At 36.2% G+C, this 20803-nt stretch overlaps 1 protein-coding gene and 1 pseudogene across 1 annotated transcript; one reads left to right on the top strand and one right to left on the bottom strand.

The window, feature by feature from the left end:
• The window catches only part of LOC149815457 (uncharacterized), a 32962-nt pseudogene extending 29239 nt beyond the window's left edge, over positions 1-3723 (top strand).
• Positions 3724-4013: 290 nt separating this feature from the next.
• LOC149815456 (F-box/kelch-repeat protein At1g51550-like) lies at positions 4014-7842 on the bottom strand. Its single transcript, XM_089989446.1, has 2 exons — positions 7301-7842; positions 4014-5097 (listed from the first exon to the last, which is right to left on the bottom strand). Exons 1-2 carry the CDS (start codon positions 7740-7742, stop codon positions 4130-4132), a joined length of 1410 nt encoding a protein of 469 aa, XP_089845572.1. The 5' UTR covers positions 7743-7842; the 3' UTR covers positions 4014-4129.
• Between the last annotated feature and the right edge of the window lie 12961 nt (positions 7843-20803).

The raw sequence follows: 20803 nt of genomic DNA, 5'->3' as shown, positions 1-20803 counted from the left end.
TCGGTTGTAGATTTTGGACCTTCCTTTGGTTGGACAGTTCCCCTTCCCTATATATATATATATATATATATATATATATATATATATATATATATATATATATATATATATATATATATATATATATATATATATATATATAAAAGAAAATTTTATTATCTATTAATGTATAATAGCTAATAAGCAGTAAATAATATAAAACACATAAATTATATACAAGCAAATGCACAATAGCACACATGTTTTATCATGAGAAAAAAGTTTTGAACATTTGTGCCTTGACATATAAGTCAACTAGGGTATTGTTATTATAGGAATCACAGTTCACTAATTATGTTAGTGTTATTTTAATGAAAGTTCAATTTTCATGTTGGAAATTTGATGTCCATGATAAGGGAACTGTGTTTCAGAAGTGTTCAATTTCCGACTTCTGAAATAACTTTCCTGAAGTGATCTTTCAAAGATAGGTAGAAGTTCCAGTAACCATGTGTGGTTTTACCTTTTGGGTTTGAGTTTTTCCTTTGATGGATAAGTTTGTCTATGGTAAACACGACGATTTTGCATCCTTTTTGTTCAATTTAGGGGGTTTCCCGATATGTGTTGTTATTCGTGATCATTCTGAAAGCAGACAATCACAGATTTTTTCCTTTTCTTCTCTTTATTTATTATTATTATTATTATTTTTACTTATTTGATGATGTGTGGGGCATGTGATATTCCTAATGAGCATAGATGTAACCATTGCATTGATTTAACCTTCTTTCTATTGGCATTGAATATTCAATATGTGATGATTATACTGAATGGAAGTGTGCCCATCGCACTTGGTGGAAATGAAGAGCCTGCTGCATATCAGGGGTTGATTTGCATTGGGGCCTTGGTTCAAGTGTTAATGAAAAGCTCAGTTCAGTTGTCACAGAAATTCTTGAAACCAAATTATCTATTGATGGTTCAAGATTTTATATAAAATTCTGTGACGTGAAGGTAAATATTAGGATTTTTGTGTTTAATTCATTTTGTTATGCATTGTTTTCTTGTGTTAATCTTTCATTCATTTTTAGTGCCGGAATCAATGACATAAATGTGAAGGTTATTATATAAAGTATTTAGTGGTAAATGCTTTATAAAATAAACAGCAGCTTGTCATGCAAAAAAGGCCCTCATGATCTTGATTTTGGATACACTCCATAGATGGACTAGAAACACCATGAAAAAAACTCTAGAGAATTTTACATCTGACACAAGTTTTGTGCAACAGCTGCAAGGATATTAGATGTGCTTAGAGCTATAACCAGGAGACGTGTTTCATTATGCATCCATAGGAAATTGTTGAATGAATTAAATGTGGACAAAATTTTTTAATGGAACCAGCAAAAAAAATCAGATATATGCTCATGGTATCCTCGTGGGAGAATGTTAAGAATCCATTATCTTTTCGACCTTTCAGTGAGATACTTTCATGTAAAAATAGAATTACTTTGTTATAGAACATGTTCAGATACGAACTATCCATCAGATAGATGATTATTAATTTATATTATAATATTTAGTTTATCAGTTCTTTTTTTGGAAATTTGTTTGGAAGAGACAGAGAAATCTAAGAGAAAAGGACTCGGGTGATCTTTTTCGGGAAAGATAGCACCATAAGTTGAAATTGGAGGTACATGATGAAGGTAGACATAGTATGAGCTCAACGGGGGAAGCAACTGACAAGTTACAAATGCTATGTGTTGCATTTGGAGATAGAACAGTTGTTGCTCATGGTAATATTCAATATTTCTGCAAACCTAATGGCATAGCTATTGCTAATCTTGGAAATTGTTGTTAGGATGATGCATATTTATTACTGCTTTTACAGGGATAACCTAATCCTTACACGGGTAAGCCATCACGAATAGAGGAAACTAGCTTCACTGCATATGCAATTACAAATAAGCAGATTTTGATCCTCTGCTACATGCACACTCAACAACAATCCTAGTTCTTATTTCCAGCTTTCGCTGTTATTTATGTGCATCTTGTGTAGGTGGCATGTGTGACAAGGCCCTAGAGGATCTCTATAAACCCTTTATGAGTTGCCTGTTAACTGGGAAGATAGGAGCCTTCTTATCTATGTCACCTGGGTGTGGGTGTGGGTGTGGGTGTGGGTGTGGGTGTGGGTACTGAGGGGGTATGGGTACTGGAGGGTACGACATGGCAATTCCAAAAAATATGGATGCGGGGACACGGATATATATATATACATCACATAAATACAAAATATATTTAAAATAAACTGAATATATTCTAAACATATATGCTATATCTAAAATATATATTATATACTGAAAATATAATTATAAATTATAAATTAAATACAAACATGTATGTTCAGAGGGTAAAATGGCGTGTCCGAGTGTTGACGTGTGTCGACACAGGGATAAGTGTGTCGACACGGAGATAAGTATGTCCACACAGGTACGGAGGGCAAAATGGAGTGTCTGGGTACCATAGCTTCTTATGCTTCTTAGTTTTCCTGAGAGTGGGCCAGCCGATCAATTCTCTCTGTGTGGATGGCACCCTAGACAACCTTGAGTTATGAGTTGAATTTCTACATGTAGCTAACTTTTTCCTCTAGTACATCCCTACTTTTCATGCCAAAAACTTGATGAACTTGTAATTGGGCTAATTCATAACTCACCAATCTTCTTTTCTCTCCGTTTTCTAAAATAGGTTAAAATAGGTGAGTTATTTGAGTACTAATCGAATCCAGCTACCAAATTTTAGTTTCATGAATAAAATGCAATTATGGAGCTGATTTAAATTGACTTATGTGTGCAGACAATGAACTTGGTGAGTTGTGACAACCAAATGTCCGTATATGCCATGTTGCCCAAACGTTTTGCTTGTTGATTCTATTGGAGTTTGTCCAGATATCTTGCAAAGATTATGTTGATACGTTCAGGCCTTTGAATGCCTTCCAAATTGGAGCTCTTTGTGAAGACAGAAACTTGAGCAATAACAGAGTGTTCCGGCATGAACTCCTACCAAAACAGAGTAAAATCATGGTCTTATTTTTTCAGTTCTCTGGGAGCTGAGATCAGTCTTAATAGTTTCAGTAGATTTACAGATGCCATTGCCCAACTCAGTGCAGGTCTGAGCTCTCTAAGCTTGAAATTTCAAACAAACAGCAACACTTCAATTAAAGCTCTGGACATGTAAGCCTTACATTGAATCCAATTTCTGAACTGCGTGAAGTTGTAAGCTGAAAGATGGTTTTTAATATTGAAAGGGCAAGCCATAGTTATAATAATCTAACTGATGCTAGATGTTGCTTAAGCTCTGCATGCTTCACGAATAATTGCTCTCATGAGCACTGGTACTACTTCACCATTTCCTGGAAACAGTCTGATTCCATGTATTTCTTGGCATTGCTTATTGTTCTTTTATTTTTTTCCTGTCATAATTTTTTCTTGAAGGGAAACTTCTTTGGATTCAATGGCTCCATATTCTAATCATTTTGCTGGATGCACCAGTCAGACCATTTTTCTAAAGATTGTCTCTGGTGACAAAATTCTGGCAGAGTTCTAATTTGTGGCTTTGGATCTAGGGAAATAAGAGTATGTGACACCCAAATGAATTAATGTGCTTGTTGTATTCTCTTTCTTGGACTAATCAGCTTGTATTCCCTTGTTAAACCATATCATATAAATCTGACAAGTATGACAGAATTCATTAGAGTGTATCTAGTTTTCCATGTGCAGGCAACTTCAGGTTTCTAAGGAATTTATCTCATATACTGATGTTACCAAGATAATTAGCGATGGCAGTGATCAAACCACAAAATCTATTATTATAGGAAATTGATATAGTTTGCCTAATTCTAGAGGTTCTTAAGGGGAACTATGACCAGATCTGCAAAAAAATATTCAATAGACAGTCTTCTTGACAGCGGCATTAAAAATGGAATTAACACTGTTACTGTAAAGTTGACCTGGGGAATATGCAAGATTTGGAATTAGTCATCCTTGTTAAGTTAGAAAGCAAGGCCATGATATAGCTTTCATTCGACACATCAAATAGTTTGAACAAGGCCACAATATAGCTTCACTTGACACATCAAATATTTTGAGAGGCTACAATTTTTTTTCTACAACTGAAGCACAAGCTCTGCAAGGTACAGGTCTGCATCAAACCTCAATCCAGATGACTCTGCTGGATGAATAACACCATCCACCATGCCACCAAAAATGTAGATCCTGCATCTAGACCTATCTGCACATGTCCTATGAAATGATCTGCTGTTTGGGAGATGGCCCTCCACATTCAGTCTCTTCCACATTTTTCTTGATACCCTCTTTGCTTTTGATGATACTTCAGACTGAACACTTACAGTTGAGGCTGCACCAGGATCAAGAATCCAAAAGTCATTTTTTTTGTACCTGTGTGAATCTTCGCCTCCAAAAATCAGCACTCTTCCTCCTAGTAACCAGGTTGCGGAGTGACCAACACGAGGAAGTGGCACATCATGTATGTTAGAAGGCACAGACAGCTCAATCCAAACTGGATGTTCACTGGTCATATCTAAGAGCCACGCATCATTCAGCACCTCATAACCCAACCCCCTTCCTCCAAACAGAACCATGCGAGAACCGCCAATGTACGTTAACGTGTGCCCTGAACGAGCTAAAGGAGAAAGAGGGGTCACCACTTCTCGCCATGCCCCTGATCTACAATTATCAGATAGCTCCAGCAGCCAGGTGTCTTTTAACCGGACTCCATCCAGACCAATCCCGCCATGGATCACCATCCTCCTTTTGCCTGCATAGCATCCTGCATGGGCTCCACGAGTTGGAGGCAAGGTGAGACCCACTTCCAATGGCCTCCAAGGGATTTTGAGGCCATGCAGTTCATCATGCATGACATGCCCGATCCATGTATCATTTTTGCGGATTCCATTGTCATTTATGCCACCAAAGAGGACTAGCACGTCTGCAACAACAATGCAAGTCTGTCCAAATCGCCCACTTGGGGTGCCTGAGCCAAGGTACTGCCACTTGACACCTCTACTTATTTCTTTTCCAGTGCAAGCAACCCATGTATCATCAAGATGGAGTCCTACAAAGATAGTACATACTTGACAAAGTTACATAAGATGAAGACTTTAAATTCAATGACCAGTTCAGTAGATTCATAAGACTTTTAGGTTCTAACAACTAACAAATTTCGGATTTATGAAGTTCCCCAACAACAATGAGCACCACTTCAATACAACGAAGTTTCTCTGTTCTTTGCAGAATACTGGTTGTATCATGCTGGAAGTTGAGGTATTAAGTGTTTTATGAATCAAGGAATACTGCTTTCATATGATGTAAATAGCAATGCCATCGGCTGCTAAAAAAATGAAAATGCTCACTAAAATGCTAGAAATCCAACTGCAGACTAAGAAACAGAAACTGCCAACCATAAATATTTGGTGCTTTCAAGTTCGAACATGGAAACATGTGACAATAGAATGACTCATTTAGGGAAGCTAGAAAGCTCTTCCTCGTGGTGATAAATGAAACGGCAGAGATGCACGCATTTGCAGTTGCAGTTGCAGTTGCAGTCACATCCCCAATGTGAAATTAGTTTAAATTCTATCACCAAAAAAATGGCATAGGGCCTGGGAAAGAAGGTAGTAGCCAAACCAAGCTAATGTAGACCTCCAGTACCATTATGCATTTTCATTTACCATGTAAAAGGAAAAGTAACCAAGAAAGACATTGTAAGATTATGAACAAAGGTCAATTATAGGAGCTCTACAATTGTAAAAGCGTGTAATAATTGATGGACATAAAGTCTGCCTCTCATAAGTAGTTCCTATGGTACTATCATCTTAGAAAGTTGGAATAATACTTTTGTCTGAAAAACAAGAAACCATAAGAAGAATAAGCAGCTCCAAGTCTCAAAGGGTATTAAGGGGACCACTAAACCACTAGTTTATTGTCTCTTTTGAAATAAGGGAAGAAATTTGAAGTCCCTTTTTATGGTTTTTTTTATGATGAGGAACCCTAAGAAACAACTTAATTAACCTCCAAATAGCAAGATAAACAACTAAAAGATAAATAATTATCATATACATATTCCAACGTAATCATACCATGTGAAGAAACCAGATCATGGCTATTGTTGAACTAGTGAATATTTGGCCAATGGTTTTAATGATTAATGATTAGCTTATCAAGCCAATCGTGGGTGCTTAGTTGAGTCTATACAAAGAAAAAAAAGGCAGCCACAAGCATACCTCCTCAACAAAAGCACCTAGAGAAGACTTCCAAATTCATTATTTGGGTCCATTTCTAATTGGAAGACTACAATAAAGGTAAAAGCACAAGTTGCATTTCTCTGTCATGATGTCCTGTTCTCAACTAAAAGACCTATGGGTAATGTTCCTGTGAAGTTTAACCCTTTGGATTAAGGATTTGGAACAATCAACCATGAGTAGTACTTGCACAATTTCGACTAACATTATTTGTTCTGTAGGTTTTGCACAATTTTGACTTTTGCTTATCACTCTTAGGATAGTAAAAGTAATCATCGGTTTCCAATTGTCTTGCCATATTTCATGATCCACTAAATTCTTAAACAAAGGATAAATGCACGTGATTGCTAACCTACTTAGTACCTCCATATAAATTTAAAATTGAGAAGCCGAATTGCAACCAGAAGGAATACCGTTCGTAACCCCCACTAAGGAAAAAGAGAAAAATCAAATCCTGATTTTCAATATATAAATAAATTTGATAAACAGAGAAGTTTGTCATTCTATTACATAAATTATATTAGTCATCATAACCAGTTTTGCAACAGTAAAACTTAGTTATTGTCACACAAACATAACTAAAGAGAAAAGACGAAGAAAAAGATGTATCTAAAAACCTCCAGTACTAATGATCATTATAGCACCAACAATTATTGGAATCATCATTAGTTCTACTGCTCTTATTTGTACCACTTATAGCTGTATCTGCAGCATTATTTTTGTCAATACCAGCATCACCATCATCACCATACTGCCACTACTGCTGCTACTACTGCTACTACCACTACTGTTGCTATTACTATTATTTTGGTAATGAAATTTCTAGAGACAGATGAAGACAGAATACGCTCAGCACAGAAGATAAAGGTGGAAGCAGCAAAACCGAGAGTTTGGTAACAAACAATAGATAAACATGGAAGAACAATAATAACAGCACCAATCTGAAATATAAAAGGAAAACCCCAAAAAAGCAACATCAGCACTTTCAATTGTTCCCCAGAGAGAGAGAGGTCTGACCTCCTTCACATCCGCCTCCAAAGAGAACAAGTGAATTGCAGATGAAATTGAGGGAGTGGGAGGCCCTGGGTTGAGGGGCGGCTCCCCTCTGCGTCAGCCTCATGGAAGAGAGGCAACCCATCTGCTGCACCTGCTCGTAAGCCCTCTTCCACGACCACCCACTCTTCCTCTTCTGCTCCCCTTCCGACGATGATGGCGGCGACAAAGACGACGACGATGGCAACGAAGAAGAAGAAGGACAAGAGTTGATGAGCATGCCGTCCACGGCAACGTTGCCCCAATCCCTCCTGCAGATGGACTCCCAGAGCCTGTCGGAGTAGCAGATGTCCCTGAACCTCCTGCACGTCATCCCAAATGCAAGCAGGGAGTCGAGAGGCAGCAGCTGCGATATGTTGATAATCTGGTCCGCATCCAAGAATGATATCCAGCAGCTCTTGCCCATCCCTCTCTCTCTCTCTCTCCAAGTTTCTTTGGTGGGGTGGCTATCAAAGTTTCTAATGGTTTTCACAGAGAGAGAGAGAGAGAGAGGTGAGGATGGCTATCCAAGTTTTAATGATTTTCATATATATATATATATATATATATATAGAGAGAGAGAGAGAGAGAGAGATTGGTGAGGATGGCTATCCGTTTTTAATGCTTTTCATATATATATATATATATATATAGAGAGAGAGAGAGAGAGAGAGAGATGTCTGGAAATGGAGATATTTTGAGAGAGTATTTTGGTGCTTGGTAAGTAAGGAGACTTCCTTTCATTCTCCATAATTCTCTTTCTTATGGCAATTGGTAATGAGACAGCCAGACAGGTGAGGGTGAGCCCCAGCACCCAGGCTTCTTAATGAGTGGGGCTCCCTTGTGTCGGACCCATATCCTAGGACGAGACTTTGAGAGACCTAAGACTTGGAAACCTGTTGTTTGTGATAGGATCCAGATTTAATATACCGATAAGCTTTGATGACTCATGTTGGACCCTATCCCAAAACCATTCCCTACGATTAGGGATGGCAGTGGACTGGGGGACAATGGGGCTCTGCCCCGCCTTGCCCCGTTTGGACCGGGGATGAAGGGCATGAAACGGGGATGAAGGTTAAAATCTATCCCCGTGTGGGGATGGAGACGGAGGTGGACTTACGCTTTCCCTAGCCCCACCCCGTCCCCAATCCTTTAAGGGATGACTATAAATTAAGGGGAAACGGGGCTCCGCATGCCTCGCCCCTGTTTGAACCGGGGATGGAGGCAGGGGTGGAGGTTAAAATCCATCTCCATGCAGGGATGGAGGTTCGGATTTTGAAACAGGGCAGGGGCCGCCCGTGCCCCAATCCACTGCCATCCCTACCTACGATGCAATGCGCCCCCAACATCTGGATCTATGGTTCTGATTTGATGGATGTCGCAAACATGGATCCTCAAAATAATTTGGCGTCTGTTAAAAAACTTATTTTGGATTCAAATCAATGGTATTATGAGAATCAGTACTGAACATTCCTTTTGTAACAGTACAAGGCTTGTGTCCCAAAATGAAGGATATATCATATATGTTAAGCCACAAAGATATCTCCATACAAAGACACGTGACACGAGTTAGAAATAGGACATATGGACAGGATTTTTTTTTTTTTTTTAATCAACAAAAACTATTTGTATGATATTTTAATTGTAAAATGTATTTTTATTAAAATAATATTTAAAATATTAAAAGAATGTGCGTACGTGTCAATGCCTGTGTTGACATGTTGGAGCGTCTGTTCGTATCACCATGGACACACACCCAAAATGGTGACATGGGATATATATGTCGGGCAGATATGTCAAAATCTTGGTGCAGCCATATTGATCCAGTTCAAGGACAACTTAGTTACTTTATACAGAAACAAGAACTAGTACCCCCATGAATCGATTTTGCTATGTTGGGTTGGCATTTGGATCTGAACAAGTGGGTGGTGTAAAAACTTGATCCATAATCCAGTTGGTCGACATATGAATGTCAATATTTGAGATGAAAACGCTGGATGAAATATAAAAACATGTAAGATGATAGAAGTGCCAAAGCTGCCTTGATGCAAGGGGTAAGCCTAGAGAGTTTTTATGCTGCCAAGACAGTGATCATAAGTATGGCATGCAGCGCCAGCGCCGTTAGGTCTATTGATCCTGAGGACAGTTTCTGTGTAAATATTAAAAAAAAAAAATTTGTTAGATGGTGAAAGTTGTTCCTTTAAATAGGAATAAGCTAACAGATAGGACTGTAAAGCCAACTCACTCCATATGATAGAGACGAGGCATAATGATGATGATGAATGTCATTAGCAATTTATTTTATTGATAGAATTTATATGATTGGCAGACCTATTGATGTGATCATTTTGCAAAGACTATTCCCTTTGATAGGTGGACAATTTCTCCACCAACCATCCCCGAATTGACCTCTCCAAACAAGGGTTTTGAGGGGGGGAACTTGAAATGAATTTATATTGTTATGTGTATCCAAATGAAGTGTTAACAGCTCCCAGCACTTCAAGAGGCAAGCCTTCGTCTATATTTCTCAAAATTAGCCTAGAATAGTATTTTTTTTTTTTCGTTTTGAAAGGCAAGCTGGGGTTAGGCGGATGCAGAGGGTGAGGAGGGGCTCGAGCCCCTTGTCAAGTTTTGGAATTTTTCAATATAGCATAGATCCATGATTTTTTTTGTATGATTGAGGGTTTTGATTTAGATTTTTTCAGATTTCATGAATATTTAATTAAGGTTTTAAGGTTTTTGTTCTATTTTTTTTTCCAATTAGCATTAAGCACCCCTTCTAAAGTTTTGAAAATTTTCAACCGAAGTGGAAAAATTTTCAATTAGAATAGATCTATGAATTTTTTTATGATTGTGAGTATTGATTTAGATTTTTTTCAGATTTTATGAGCATTTAATTAGGGTTTTAAGGTTTTTTATACTATTTTTCTTTTCAATTAGCATTAAGCATGAATATATTGATGACTGTTTTATTAGTAATGGTTTTAAGGTTTTACGTAGTTCACCCGCAAAGATGTTTCATCCATGAGCAAAAAACAACACTTCACTATTAACAATGAGATTACTATCATCTTCAGCTCCTCAATTTGATGAGAACCCGAACACCCACAATTACTTTCACCTCCATTTGTGTGATTCGAGAAATCATCATGATGGTAAACAGACACACTTAAAGAGTAATGGGTGCCTGCTAAATGAGTTTTTCAGGTCTTTTTGGTTTTACTTTTAAATTCTGACCGTATAGATGTGATCTATGTTATTGATTTTATAGGGATCAGCTCTTGAAGTTTTTTATTGTGACACATGGGTGGGGTTTTTATAATGTTCAAAAAATCAGTGGTATAAAATCTTTGTAAATTTTTGAGGCTCTAAATATCATTTTTTCAACAAAAACACATGATCGAAGTGTGGATTTCTTGTAAATCGACCATGCCCAACACATTTATGGAGTCCAAACTGTGAAAAAAAACACCAGGAGAGCGAAAAACCCATTTAGCATGTTTCATTTAGCATATACCCATTTCTCTACACTTAAAATACACATTTGAGCTAAAAAGTTTGGATATGTAAAGGTTTATAAAATAAAATTCTATTTTTTTCTTCTACAATGAGAAAAACTCACTTTTAAGGATTAGGACTACCTACCTTTTTCTTTCTAAACTTAATAAGTACCTAAGGACCAAAAAATGCCCCTCAACAATGAGAAAAAGACTACTTAATCTCAAGAGGCACAAGATGGATGAATTTATATTACCTAAGCCAATAATCTCTACTATGACCATAAATCACGCACTTGCCATTGTCAAACCATTAATTTCACCTTACTTTGATGCATGAAAAAATTAAGCTTCACTCTAACTATAACACTCCAAAATCTTAACTCAAAAATTTATATAAAAAATTAAAATTTTAACGATGATTTTGCATTTCGGGTTAAACAACTTTGGGCGGGTCAAAGGTGAATCAATAATGTAAGATTAGAGAATTTATTTATGATCCAATCGTGAATAGTTTATGACAAATCAAACCATTTATATATTATTCATAAAACATGATGAAATAGATGGAAAGGACAAGAGTTGTAATTAAACCAAGTACTTAATATCAAAATAAATATTATAAATAAAATCTTAAGTCTATCCATGGATCCTTTAGAAGTTAGGGTCCATCAATCGCCGCCTTTCATCCTGTCACTCACATTTTGGTATTTCATTCATCACCTAAAATGTTAAATATAGACTGGGTCAAAATAGCGCAGTCTCATAGGTACACATCAAACATATCATAACATTAAAACATACCTCCAAATATAAGATGTCATGGTTTTTCAAATCAAATATTCATGAAAACAGCTACTTATGATAAATATGAAATGTTCACAATATTTGAAAGTAGTGCATCATGTTATTATTTAATAAAATCAAGAGGTATGTTTTCAATATGTTTTAACAATAAGGTCTTTGTTTCTCTTTATTATATTTCTCTTGGGTACTCTTGATAAATCATTGTAACAGTTGATATCACAACAGGTATTTATTATGCAATGTATTTTTTTTTTTTGCCCAAAGTGTATAATTGCTCTCATAAAACATGTCATATGTTACTTGAGGCTGTACCACCTACCCCTCCAAGGTAAATATAAATTTGAATGGGTTACAGGGTTATCTTTATTAAAGGGACTTATCATTTTGAGTGTCTCATACCAATAGGCAATTCATAACTCCATAGCCCAAATGTCCCTCCCAGGTAACAATCACATTATGATTCATTCATATGGACTTAACTCATTCAGTATTGCTTTAGCACATTTAACTCATACGAGCATTTCGCCTGAAAAGACGGATATAACATATTGAGTGTATGTGTATACATACATTATTCATAGTATGGTGCCTCATTCTCCCCTTATGGGTTCATATCAACCTCAAGCTCATATACGAGCAATCACAAGTATATACATGATTTTTTTTATGTCTTACAGTATAGTACAGGTCACATACCATACAATCTGATGTGCTCAAATAGCACTATAAGGGTTCATTAAACCACAGACTAACATATGAGCTATTATTCATACAAATAATACATTATTTTATATGGCATAAAAATGTATATAAGAACATGTCTCTCATATCCATACATGTACCATGAGCTCCACCATGAGCCATAAACAGTTATTGCATGCATATATACATCATATCATGAAGCATTTTAACATTATATATATATATATATATATATATATATATATATATATATATATATATATATATATATATATATATATATATATCACATGCATCGTAACGTGGTCACATGAAACATCACATTCCAATATTCATTGAAATATCAGTATTTGGGTTTTCCAAAATATATTTGTATTTGAAAACCAGCAAGGGTCATAGGAGAAATTAATATAGTCAAAACAATACCTTAATCTCACATCGGGGTATTCCAGATTTCTCGGATGCATATCAAAGAACTCGATCTACATGTGATGGCAGTCCACATAATTGAAGTCCCGCAATTGCACAGTTAAAATATGTCTATTGTGTATTCTAGAATTGTATATGCATCAAAAATATATTTTTAAATAATGTATCGTTCAAGACAGACATAGCTATGTTCGTAACATCTATTATTCACATAGGCATCATTCCAAATGTGAAACATGCATAATTCATGTGTCATGATATTTCATAATTTATGCATCAAGTTTGAGACATGTGTAGAATCATCGAAATTCATGCATACGTACAAATACACATAATGTGCGCATGTGTATTATAGCTCATGTATACATAAATCAGAACATGCCTATTAAATATCATGCATTTATATTTATATGTAAAATATATGTATTTAATAGTTTTACATACCTCACAGCATGTATGAGTATTTTATACATATTTCAAAACGTGAAATTATATCATTATATATATGTGTGTGTGTGTGTGTGTGTGTGTACATATATATTTGTATATACATATTTATGCATTTTCTATATAATCTTTACATAATATATATTTTAATTTTCTATAACTATCATATGATTCTCATAAGACTCCTTACCTCAAAGTCTGTGCAGGTTTACGAAGCAAAAAATCTAAAAAAAATATTCAGAGTGATTTTCCTCCAGAAATGTTTTATGTGGGTCACATTTCTTTGATGGTATGAACACGGGCAAGGCCTAGAGAGTGCCTCGAGTTCCATGTCACAAGTATGCACGCGTGTGATGTCGTATTGCTTAAGTAGGTCTACAAAATGAGATGGTGGCAGTTTGCGAGATACGATCAAAAGAGCAGAGCTCGGCTTGGGTTGAGCTTCGGTTTGGCAGAGGTGGCAGCAAGGTAGGCGAGTCCCAATAAGTAGCTTGGTTCTCAGTGAAGTGGTGGAGCAAGCAGCTTCAGATGGCGTTGGGGTCGCCCAGCAAAACCATCGAACCAAGGTGGTTCAACATCAGCTAAACCGGGTGATTGGGTGTTGCTCAGCTTGGCTGAGAGTGGCTTGGCTGGGTTGAGCCCTATTTAGTTCAGTTGTGAGGGAGCTTGTAGTGGCGATGCTCACTGTCATCCTATTGAAAAACACATAGAGAGGGAGAGGGAGGAGGTGGCAACAATGCTCACTACCCTCCTATCAGAAAATACAGAGAGAGGGAGGAAGGAGGAGGCAACAATACCCGCTTTCTGGCCTCCTGTTGAAAAACACACACACACAGAGAGGAAGCAACAACGATGCAAGTTGCCCTCTTACTGAATAGAGTGAGGGAGAGTCTAAGAGAGTGAGAGAGAGATAATTGAGAGGGGGGGTTGCTTGAGGTTTAAATAGAGGAATGGGAGAGAGAGGACAAGGGTAACATGGGAGGGTAACTCGAGAGAGGGTGACGACATGAAGGGGGGTAAGGGTGGCAATGGGAGAGGGGTCGAGTGATGGAGGTGACATTGGGTTGGGTTGGATCCAACCAATATGGTTTTAAGGGTGAGTGTTGTGACTTGGGTTAGATACACTTGGATCCAACCCATATGGTAGGTGGGGGGTTCGACTTGGATCCAACCTCAACCCATGTGGATTAAGTGAGTGGTTGGTTTTTGGTTTGGGCCCAACCCAAATTCATTTGGGTTGGCCCCTTTTTAGACTGATCCAGTATAAATCTAGAAAAGGGTTTGTTACTTGGATCTCCTATATCCAAACCATATATTTATATGTTTATAAATATTATTTATTTATTTATTTATTTTGAATTTTGTCCATTAAATGGATCTAATTCCAAACCCCATGTGATGTGGAGCATCCTAAAGATCCGAGCTTTGAAGACGAATTGGATCCAAATCCAATTCCAAATATTTGATCCAGGATGTGATCTGTGGTAGATCCAATCATGCAGGACCATCTGGGTCTAATTGGATCTTCATGTATCCATATCCGTTTTGAATATCATGTTCCAATTTCTAGGATATTTTGTTTTCTCAGAAATTGTATTTCTATGTTTGATTCTATTTTGTATGTCTGGAATCATTTATGCTTTTTTTATGTATTTTATTTTATGTAATTTTTATTTTTATTTTTAGGTGTCGGATTCTACGGATCCAGATAGTTTTAGTGCCTTGTAGGATTATTTTGCGACACTAGAGGGTGTATGGGGTACTCAGGGTAGTTTTCTTTTTTTTCGATAAAAAAAAAAAAAACAATACCGTGAACGGTTTTTGGAGCAAAAATATCATTTGGAACTTGAATCTTATCCAAGATCCAATTCAACCCAAACCCTAATTGGCACCACTTTGGGTTGGACACATATAACCTCTTTTTGAATCAGTTTGACCGTAGGAGGTCAAAAGGAGTTGTTAGAGAAGCAATGATAGTCATTTTTGAAAGGAGCCCATGCATTAAGCAAGTGGGCGGCGACTTGGGCAAGTCCACCTCCCTTTGTGCATGATTGGAGCAAGTCGGTGGCACCATTATGACACCTTTTTGAGGGCTCAAGAGCCTCATGGTGGTCGATCATGGGCTGGTGGCTTTTGTTTTGAGAAAAAAAAAGAATTCGAAAATGGAGTGGAGAAGAGAGGTTTGAAGGTTGACGACAATCTCAATATTTTGGTTGTATCTCCCTAAATACTAGTCTAAATTGTATGATCTTTAGCTCTTTGGAAAGCTAAGATCTTGCTCTACAAGTTTGGTTTTTACCACTTGGCTTGATTCGGCTCAGTTAAGCCAGTAAAGTCCATGAGAATTTGCCTACTGACGGCATCCATGATTTTTGTGAGGAGAGTGGGCTTTTGAGAAGTCATTCTTGTGGTGGTTGTGACAACATTGGTTCGTGGTTACTGACCTTCAAGGTGTTTATTCAAAACTGTCTGTGGTTCAATATTGGCCTTGGTTGCTTCCCACCAACGGCCATTGTCATCTTCAAGCCGGATATTCGTTGGTTCATCATTCTTGCTTGTTGTTAATTTTCTTGCATGAGTCTTGTTACTTAATACATTTGCTTGTAAGTGTGACCAGTTTATTATGGATTTCGAATGCATGACTAGGAAGAATTTATGTTAAAAACTTGGTTGCTTTAAAATATTTCCTGGATTGTTACCTGCGTTTGGAATTCGTTTGCTAAGAGAGAAACTCGTGGAACGCTGACTTGGGTTGTTAGAGACTTCCCCAAAGAAGCGATCATATCGACCTGGATATGGATCCGTTTTGAATGTTCTTTAGCTTCCCAAAAAACTAAGACGATTGTCTCCAACTTTATAGTGGAACCCATCTCGTGATTTGTCTGTTTGCTCCCTTGAAATTTGTTGTCAAGGTGTCGAACTAACGAAAGTCCATTGTTACATTCTTGTTACAGAACTATTCTAGTAGTGTTCAGTATATTTTTGTTATTTGGAAATTCCCTGCATGAAATTTCATTTTTTTTGTGAAAAGCTAGAATCTAGATCTACATCTTTTATATTTTGAGTTTTAATTGAATCGTTATCTTTGTTCATCAAAAATATCAATCTCTCTGTTGTTGTCATATATTTGAAGTGTTAATATCTCATATCATTTCATAAATTCAAAATTTCGTAGAGGATTGTAGACAACTCAAAAAATTCTGACTCTTAATGTTTTGAAAAGGTTTGAATCTGACCTTCGTTTTGTTAGTTGCGAGTTTTTACAAACTCTAACGTTTGAGCGGTCGAAAATCCCTTCAAATAGTTTGTTCATGGAATTTGATAGTTTGTCTTAGACTTGTTTATTAGTCCCGCTTCGGAGTCTGTGAAACGGACATTTCTGGTCCAAATCTGGTGTTTTTAGATTCATTGGAAAGTTGTGCGAGTCGTGCACAACTTTTATTTGGACCACCTCTATCGAAACAGAGCGCACAGGTCCCGAAAATCTGTTGTCCAGAGTTCTGTTCAGACTCTGTATCGTATAAGCTTCTGCGTGCATTTGGATCCTAGATCATGGATCGGTGTGTACCGAGTCCACACTGTACCATTGCATCACCATGGGTTTATCACTTTTTACCACCCCTAAGTCCAAACTTGATTGGGATTAAATCCACCTAATGGAACCCAATCATGTGGATTGATCAATATGGATCTTCTCCTAGATCCAAATCTGAAATCAATTATTTTTAACTTGGGTTGGGTCCAATCAAATGGATCTGAATCTCTATCATATTGGTTTATTAATTCGGATCTCTCCCTAGATTCAAACCAAATAATTTTAAGATCCAGTTGGATTCTATGTGTTTCGATCAAATATTTTGAACTGGATTTCATGTGGGTTGATCCTCTTGGATCTTCTATCGAGATCCGAACCCAAATACATTTTGAAAACCTCATAAGTCTTAATTAAATGTTAAATAACTTATATAATTTAAAATCTAGATATCAATGTAAAGCACAATATTGTGAATACTTTACTCAAGTAAAAAGCAATTTCAGTAGAATATGTGAAATCTTGCCAAAATTTGGCAAATCTACTTACGAAAGGCTTTTTACAAAAAGTCATTAAAAATGCATCTAAGCAAATGAGATTAAAACATACTAAAAATTAGCCATGACTAGGTCAAAGTCATGAAAAAAACAAATTTACCCATGTAATATGTTGGTATATTTTAAGGGTAGAAAATTAATTTTCAATTAACACATTAGGTGAAAGGAGGTATGTGTATGCATGAGTTGATATGATATTGAATATAAGACGTTATATGTCACATAAAAAAGTATATCATCAAGCATATCGTATTTCAAAATTAATTCATGGCTTCATTTTATTCACCTAATAGTTTTTTGAAAACTATTGTTATGCTTTCATCTCTTGAGCTTTCTCTATTGTAGATCTTATTACGAATGGCACCAACCAAACCCATGTTTAAGGATACATATTTGTAATATTCTTCTAGTGATAAATATTGATATTTTTGACAATATTATGTTTTAGGTACACATCTCAAGGTTGGGCACAATAACATGGTAAAATATAATATTCTATATCATTGGTACTTCAAGTTTACAGATTCTCAAAAATGGTTGAAAAATGTTTAATTGTTACTGTCCCAAACCAAGCTCTCGGAATGGGGCATGTACACAGAGTGAAAAATACATAGAGTGTAGAAATGTGTAGTATGTCTTGGGTTGATCGGTGATGTGTGGTGGTAGCATGATATGCGATAGACAATGGCATCGTCGTTGGTGTGTCATGTTTATGCAAATTTACGCAGCTGAAGTATGGTTGACCGAACAAGGAAGCAAGTAGTTAGTTGGGTGGTATGGGTCATCTTGTCGATAGTACGCAAAGATGTAAGGTTGTTGTTCAATTGCATAAGAAAACATAAATAAGTCAAAGATTTCTGCCAGTTGTGCGTCAGGCTCACAGGTAGAGCGTGACATTTAACTTGTGCATGTAGAGAATGAACGTTAGATTTGGCTGGATGGATTTTCACCTTTGAATATGAGAGACTTAATTGAATTTTTATGTTCTCTCCCAAGATTGTGGGTTAGTAGAGTTCTCATCTTGAGCAGAATGCTTGTTGTTTTGGTTATTTGAGATTGACAGTTCTTCTGTAGATTGTGTGTGAAGAAAAAATCATTGTCCGTAGCATGTTGGTTTGATTCCTGCAAGACCGTGTTTGTTGGGTCGAGATGAGAGTTGGAGCATGCTGGCTCCAGATGTGAGTTACAGCGTTGTATCGTGAGTTGCCCCTTGTGTTGATGAGTGACCAAGAAGATACTTTGAAGGACCGCTTTGGGGTGATACGCAAGTAGGCATCCCCACTTGAGAACTAAGTTGGACTAATTACTTTAAATGTGTCAGAATAATTCTATTGTATTCATTTCAAAATTTTAGAAATTTATGGATATTATATTAATATTATTTATTTATTTATTTATTTATTTTGAATTGAGTCTGTTAAATGGATCAAATTCCAAACCCCATAGGTTTATCACTTTGGACCTCCCCTACAACCAAACTTGATTTGGATTGCATCCACTTAATACATCCAAATTTCAATCTTGTGAATTGATCAATCTGGATTCCTTTCTATAACCAAATCTGAATTTAATTATTTTTAACTTAGGTTTGGTCCAATCAAATGGATCAAAATCCCTATCATATTGGTTTATTAATTTGGATCTCTCTCTAGATCCAAACCAAATAATTTTAAGATCCAATAGATCCTATGTGTTCCAATCAAATATTTTGAGCTGGATTTCATGTGGGTTGATCCTCTTGGATCTCCCGTCGAGATCCAAAGCCAAATACGTTTTAAAAACTCATAAATTTTAATTAAATGTCAAATGACTTAATTAAATCCCAAAATATTATCGATAAATAATTGACAATTTAATCGATAATTAATTTGTCAACAGATTATAATTAATTATGCTAAATGTGACAGAATAGAATAATTCCACTTTATTCATTTCGAAATTTCAGAAATTTCCGGGTATTACACTAACTTCTCCATTTGAGCCACCTTGGTTAGCATATCTTATTCTACCATTGGATACCTGAATTTGCTTATCTGTGAAGTTTTGCATGCATGGTTCTAACATTTAATGCCTTTACTTTTTCATCTTCAGCTATTTCACTAATGTAATAATATTAAACCGCAATATGTTTTGTTCTCTCATGCTAAACGGAGTTTTTAGCTAAACATGTTGAATTCATATTATCGTAAAATAAAATTATGAGTTTAAAATGCAAGTCAGTTCTGCTAAGGTTGATACCATGTAATCAACCTTGGTAGTAGATAATGCTATCACTATTTGAAACTTCAACATCTAACTAATTCGGGTGTATCTGCAGTTTTTAGAGGTGGGCCAAGTAAGGCAGGGTAGTCGTGGGGCCCCACTCCGGGTTTTCCTTGCTTCGGCGATGGTTATCGTTAAAAAAATGGCATCTAACTAATTGGACTATCATTCCTATAATGTAATACACAACCCATAGTTAACCTTATTTTGTCAAAATCATCACTAAAGTTTGCATTCACATAACCATAAAAATGAATTAGAACCTTTGTTATATATCATATAGTATAAACATTCAGACCTAATAATTATTGAAGTACCCATTAAACCAGCTTCAAATTATTTTTTCTGGAATTTGCTATATATTGGCTTAGAACACCAACCATATATTCCTCATTTAGATGACAGGAAGCAAAACTTGGTTTTGAGAAACATAGGGGTCAACCCTCACGTTTTACTAAAAACTCAAGCTTAGAACACCAACCAATGTTGCATTCAAAAACCGAAGTTTGTGTTTTTGCCTGTTTGGCTGACAAAAAAACTTGGTTTTCCAAGCTTATTAATAGAAAAACATTTTTAAAAAGTAGAGGTGAGCCATGTTCTTTCATCTGCCAACTGGATAATGGTCCAGCTGGCACTGTGTCAGCCTAGCCATTTTTACTAGTAAATAGCTGGAAAATGGTCAAAAATCAAAATATAACAAAAATTAATGAAAAAGATGGCTATTATCAAGCTATCTATTGGCCAAAAACTGTCTGGACTAGCACCAACCGGCATGCTTTTTCTTTACTTCAATGCCTTGCTTCTTTTTCCTTGAGCTTGATTCTGTTCTCAAATTGTTTCCAAGCTAATAATATTTTTTCGTGTGACCTTTTTTGTTATAAATGGAACATACATTTTTGTTATACTAGCCTTTTTTTTACTTTGATTGAATTTGGATTTGCTTCTTTGAATTGCATTTTGAGACCTTTGTCATTGTTTCCTTGGCAATGCATATTGAAAAGCACCCCCTTGGACAAACCCAGTTGAATTATTGATTAGATTTTCTTAACTAATTATCATATCGTGCTACCATCAAATTTCTCTGCCTTAAACTTGTGGATACCTTCTCTCAAGTAAATCAACAAGTACTTTGTTCTAGTACCAATTGTTATGGCCTAACCACTCCTAATTCAATCACTTGAATCGATTTTGATGACACTAGATTGATTTAAGGAATCTATAAGAATAACCCAAGTGTACATAAGTAGTATTAAAG

This window comes from Nuphar pumila, chromosome 15 (assembly GCF_984573655.1).
Source record: "Nuphar pumila chromosome 15, dmNupPumi1.hap1.1, whole genome shotgun sequence".
Classification (NCBI taxonomy): Eukaryota; Viridiplantae; Streptophyta; class Magnoliopsida; order Nymphaeales; family Nymphaeaceae; genus Nuphar; species Nuphar pumila.
The sequence above is the reverse complement of the archived record's forward strand: the minus strand, read 5'-3'. Positions and strand labels throughout refer to the sequence as shown.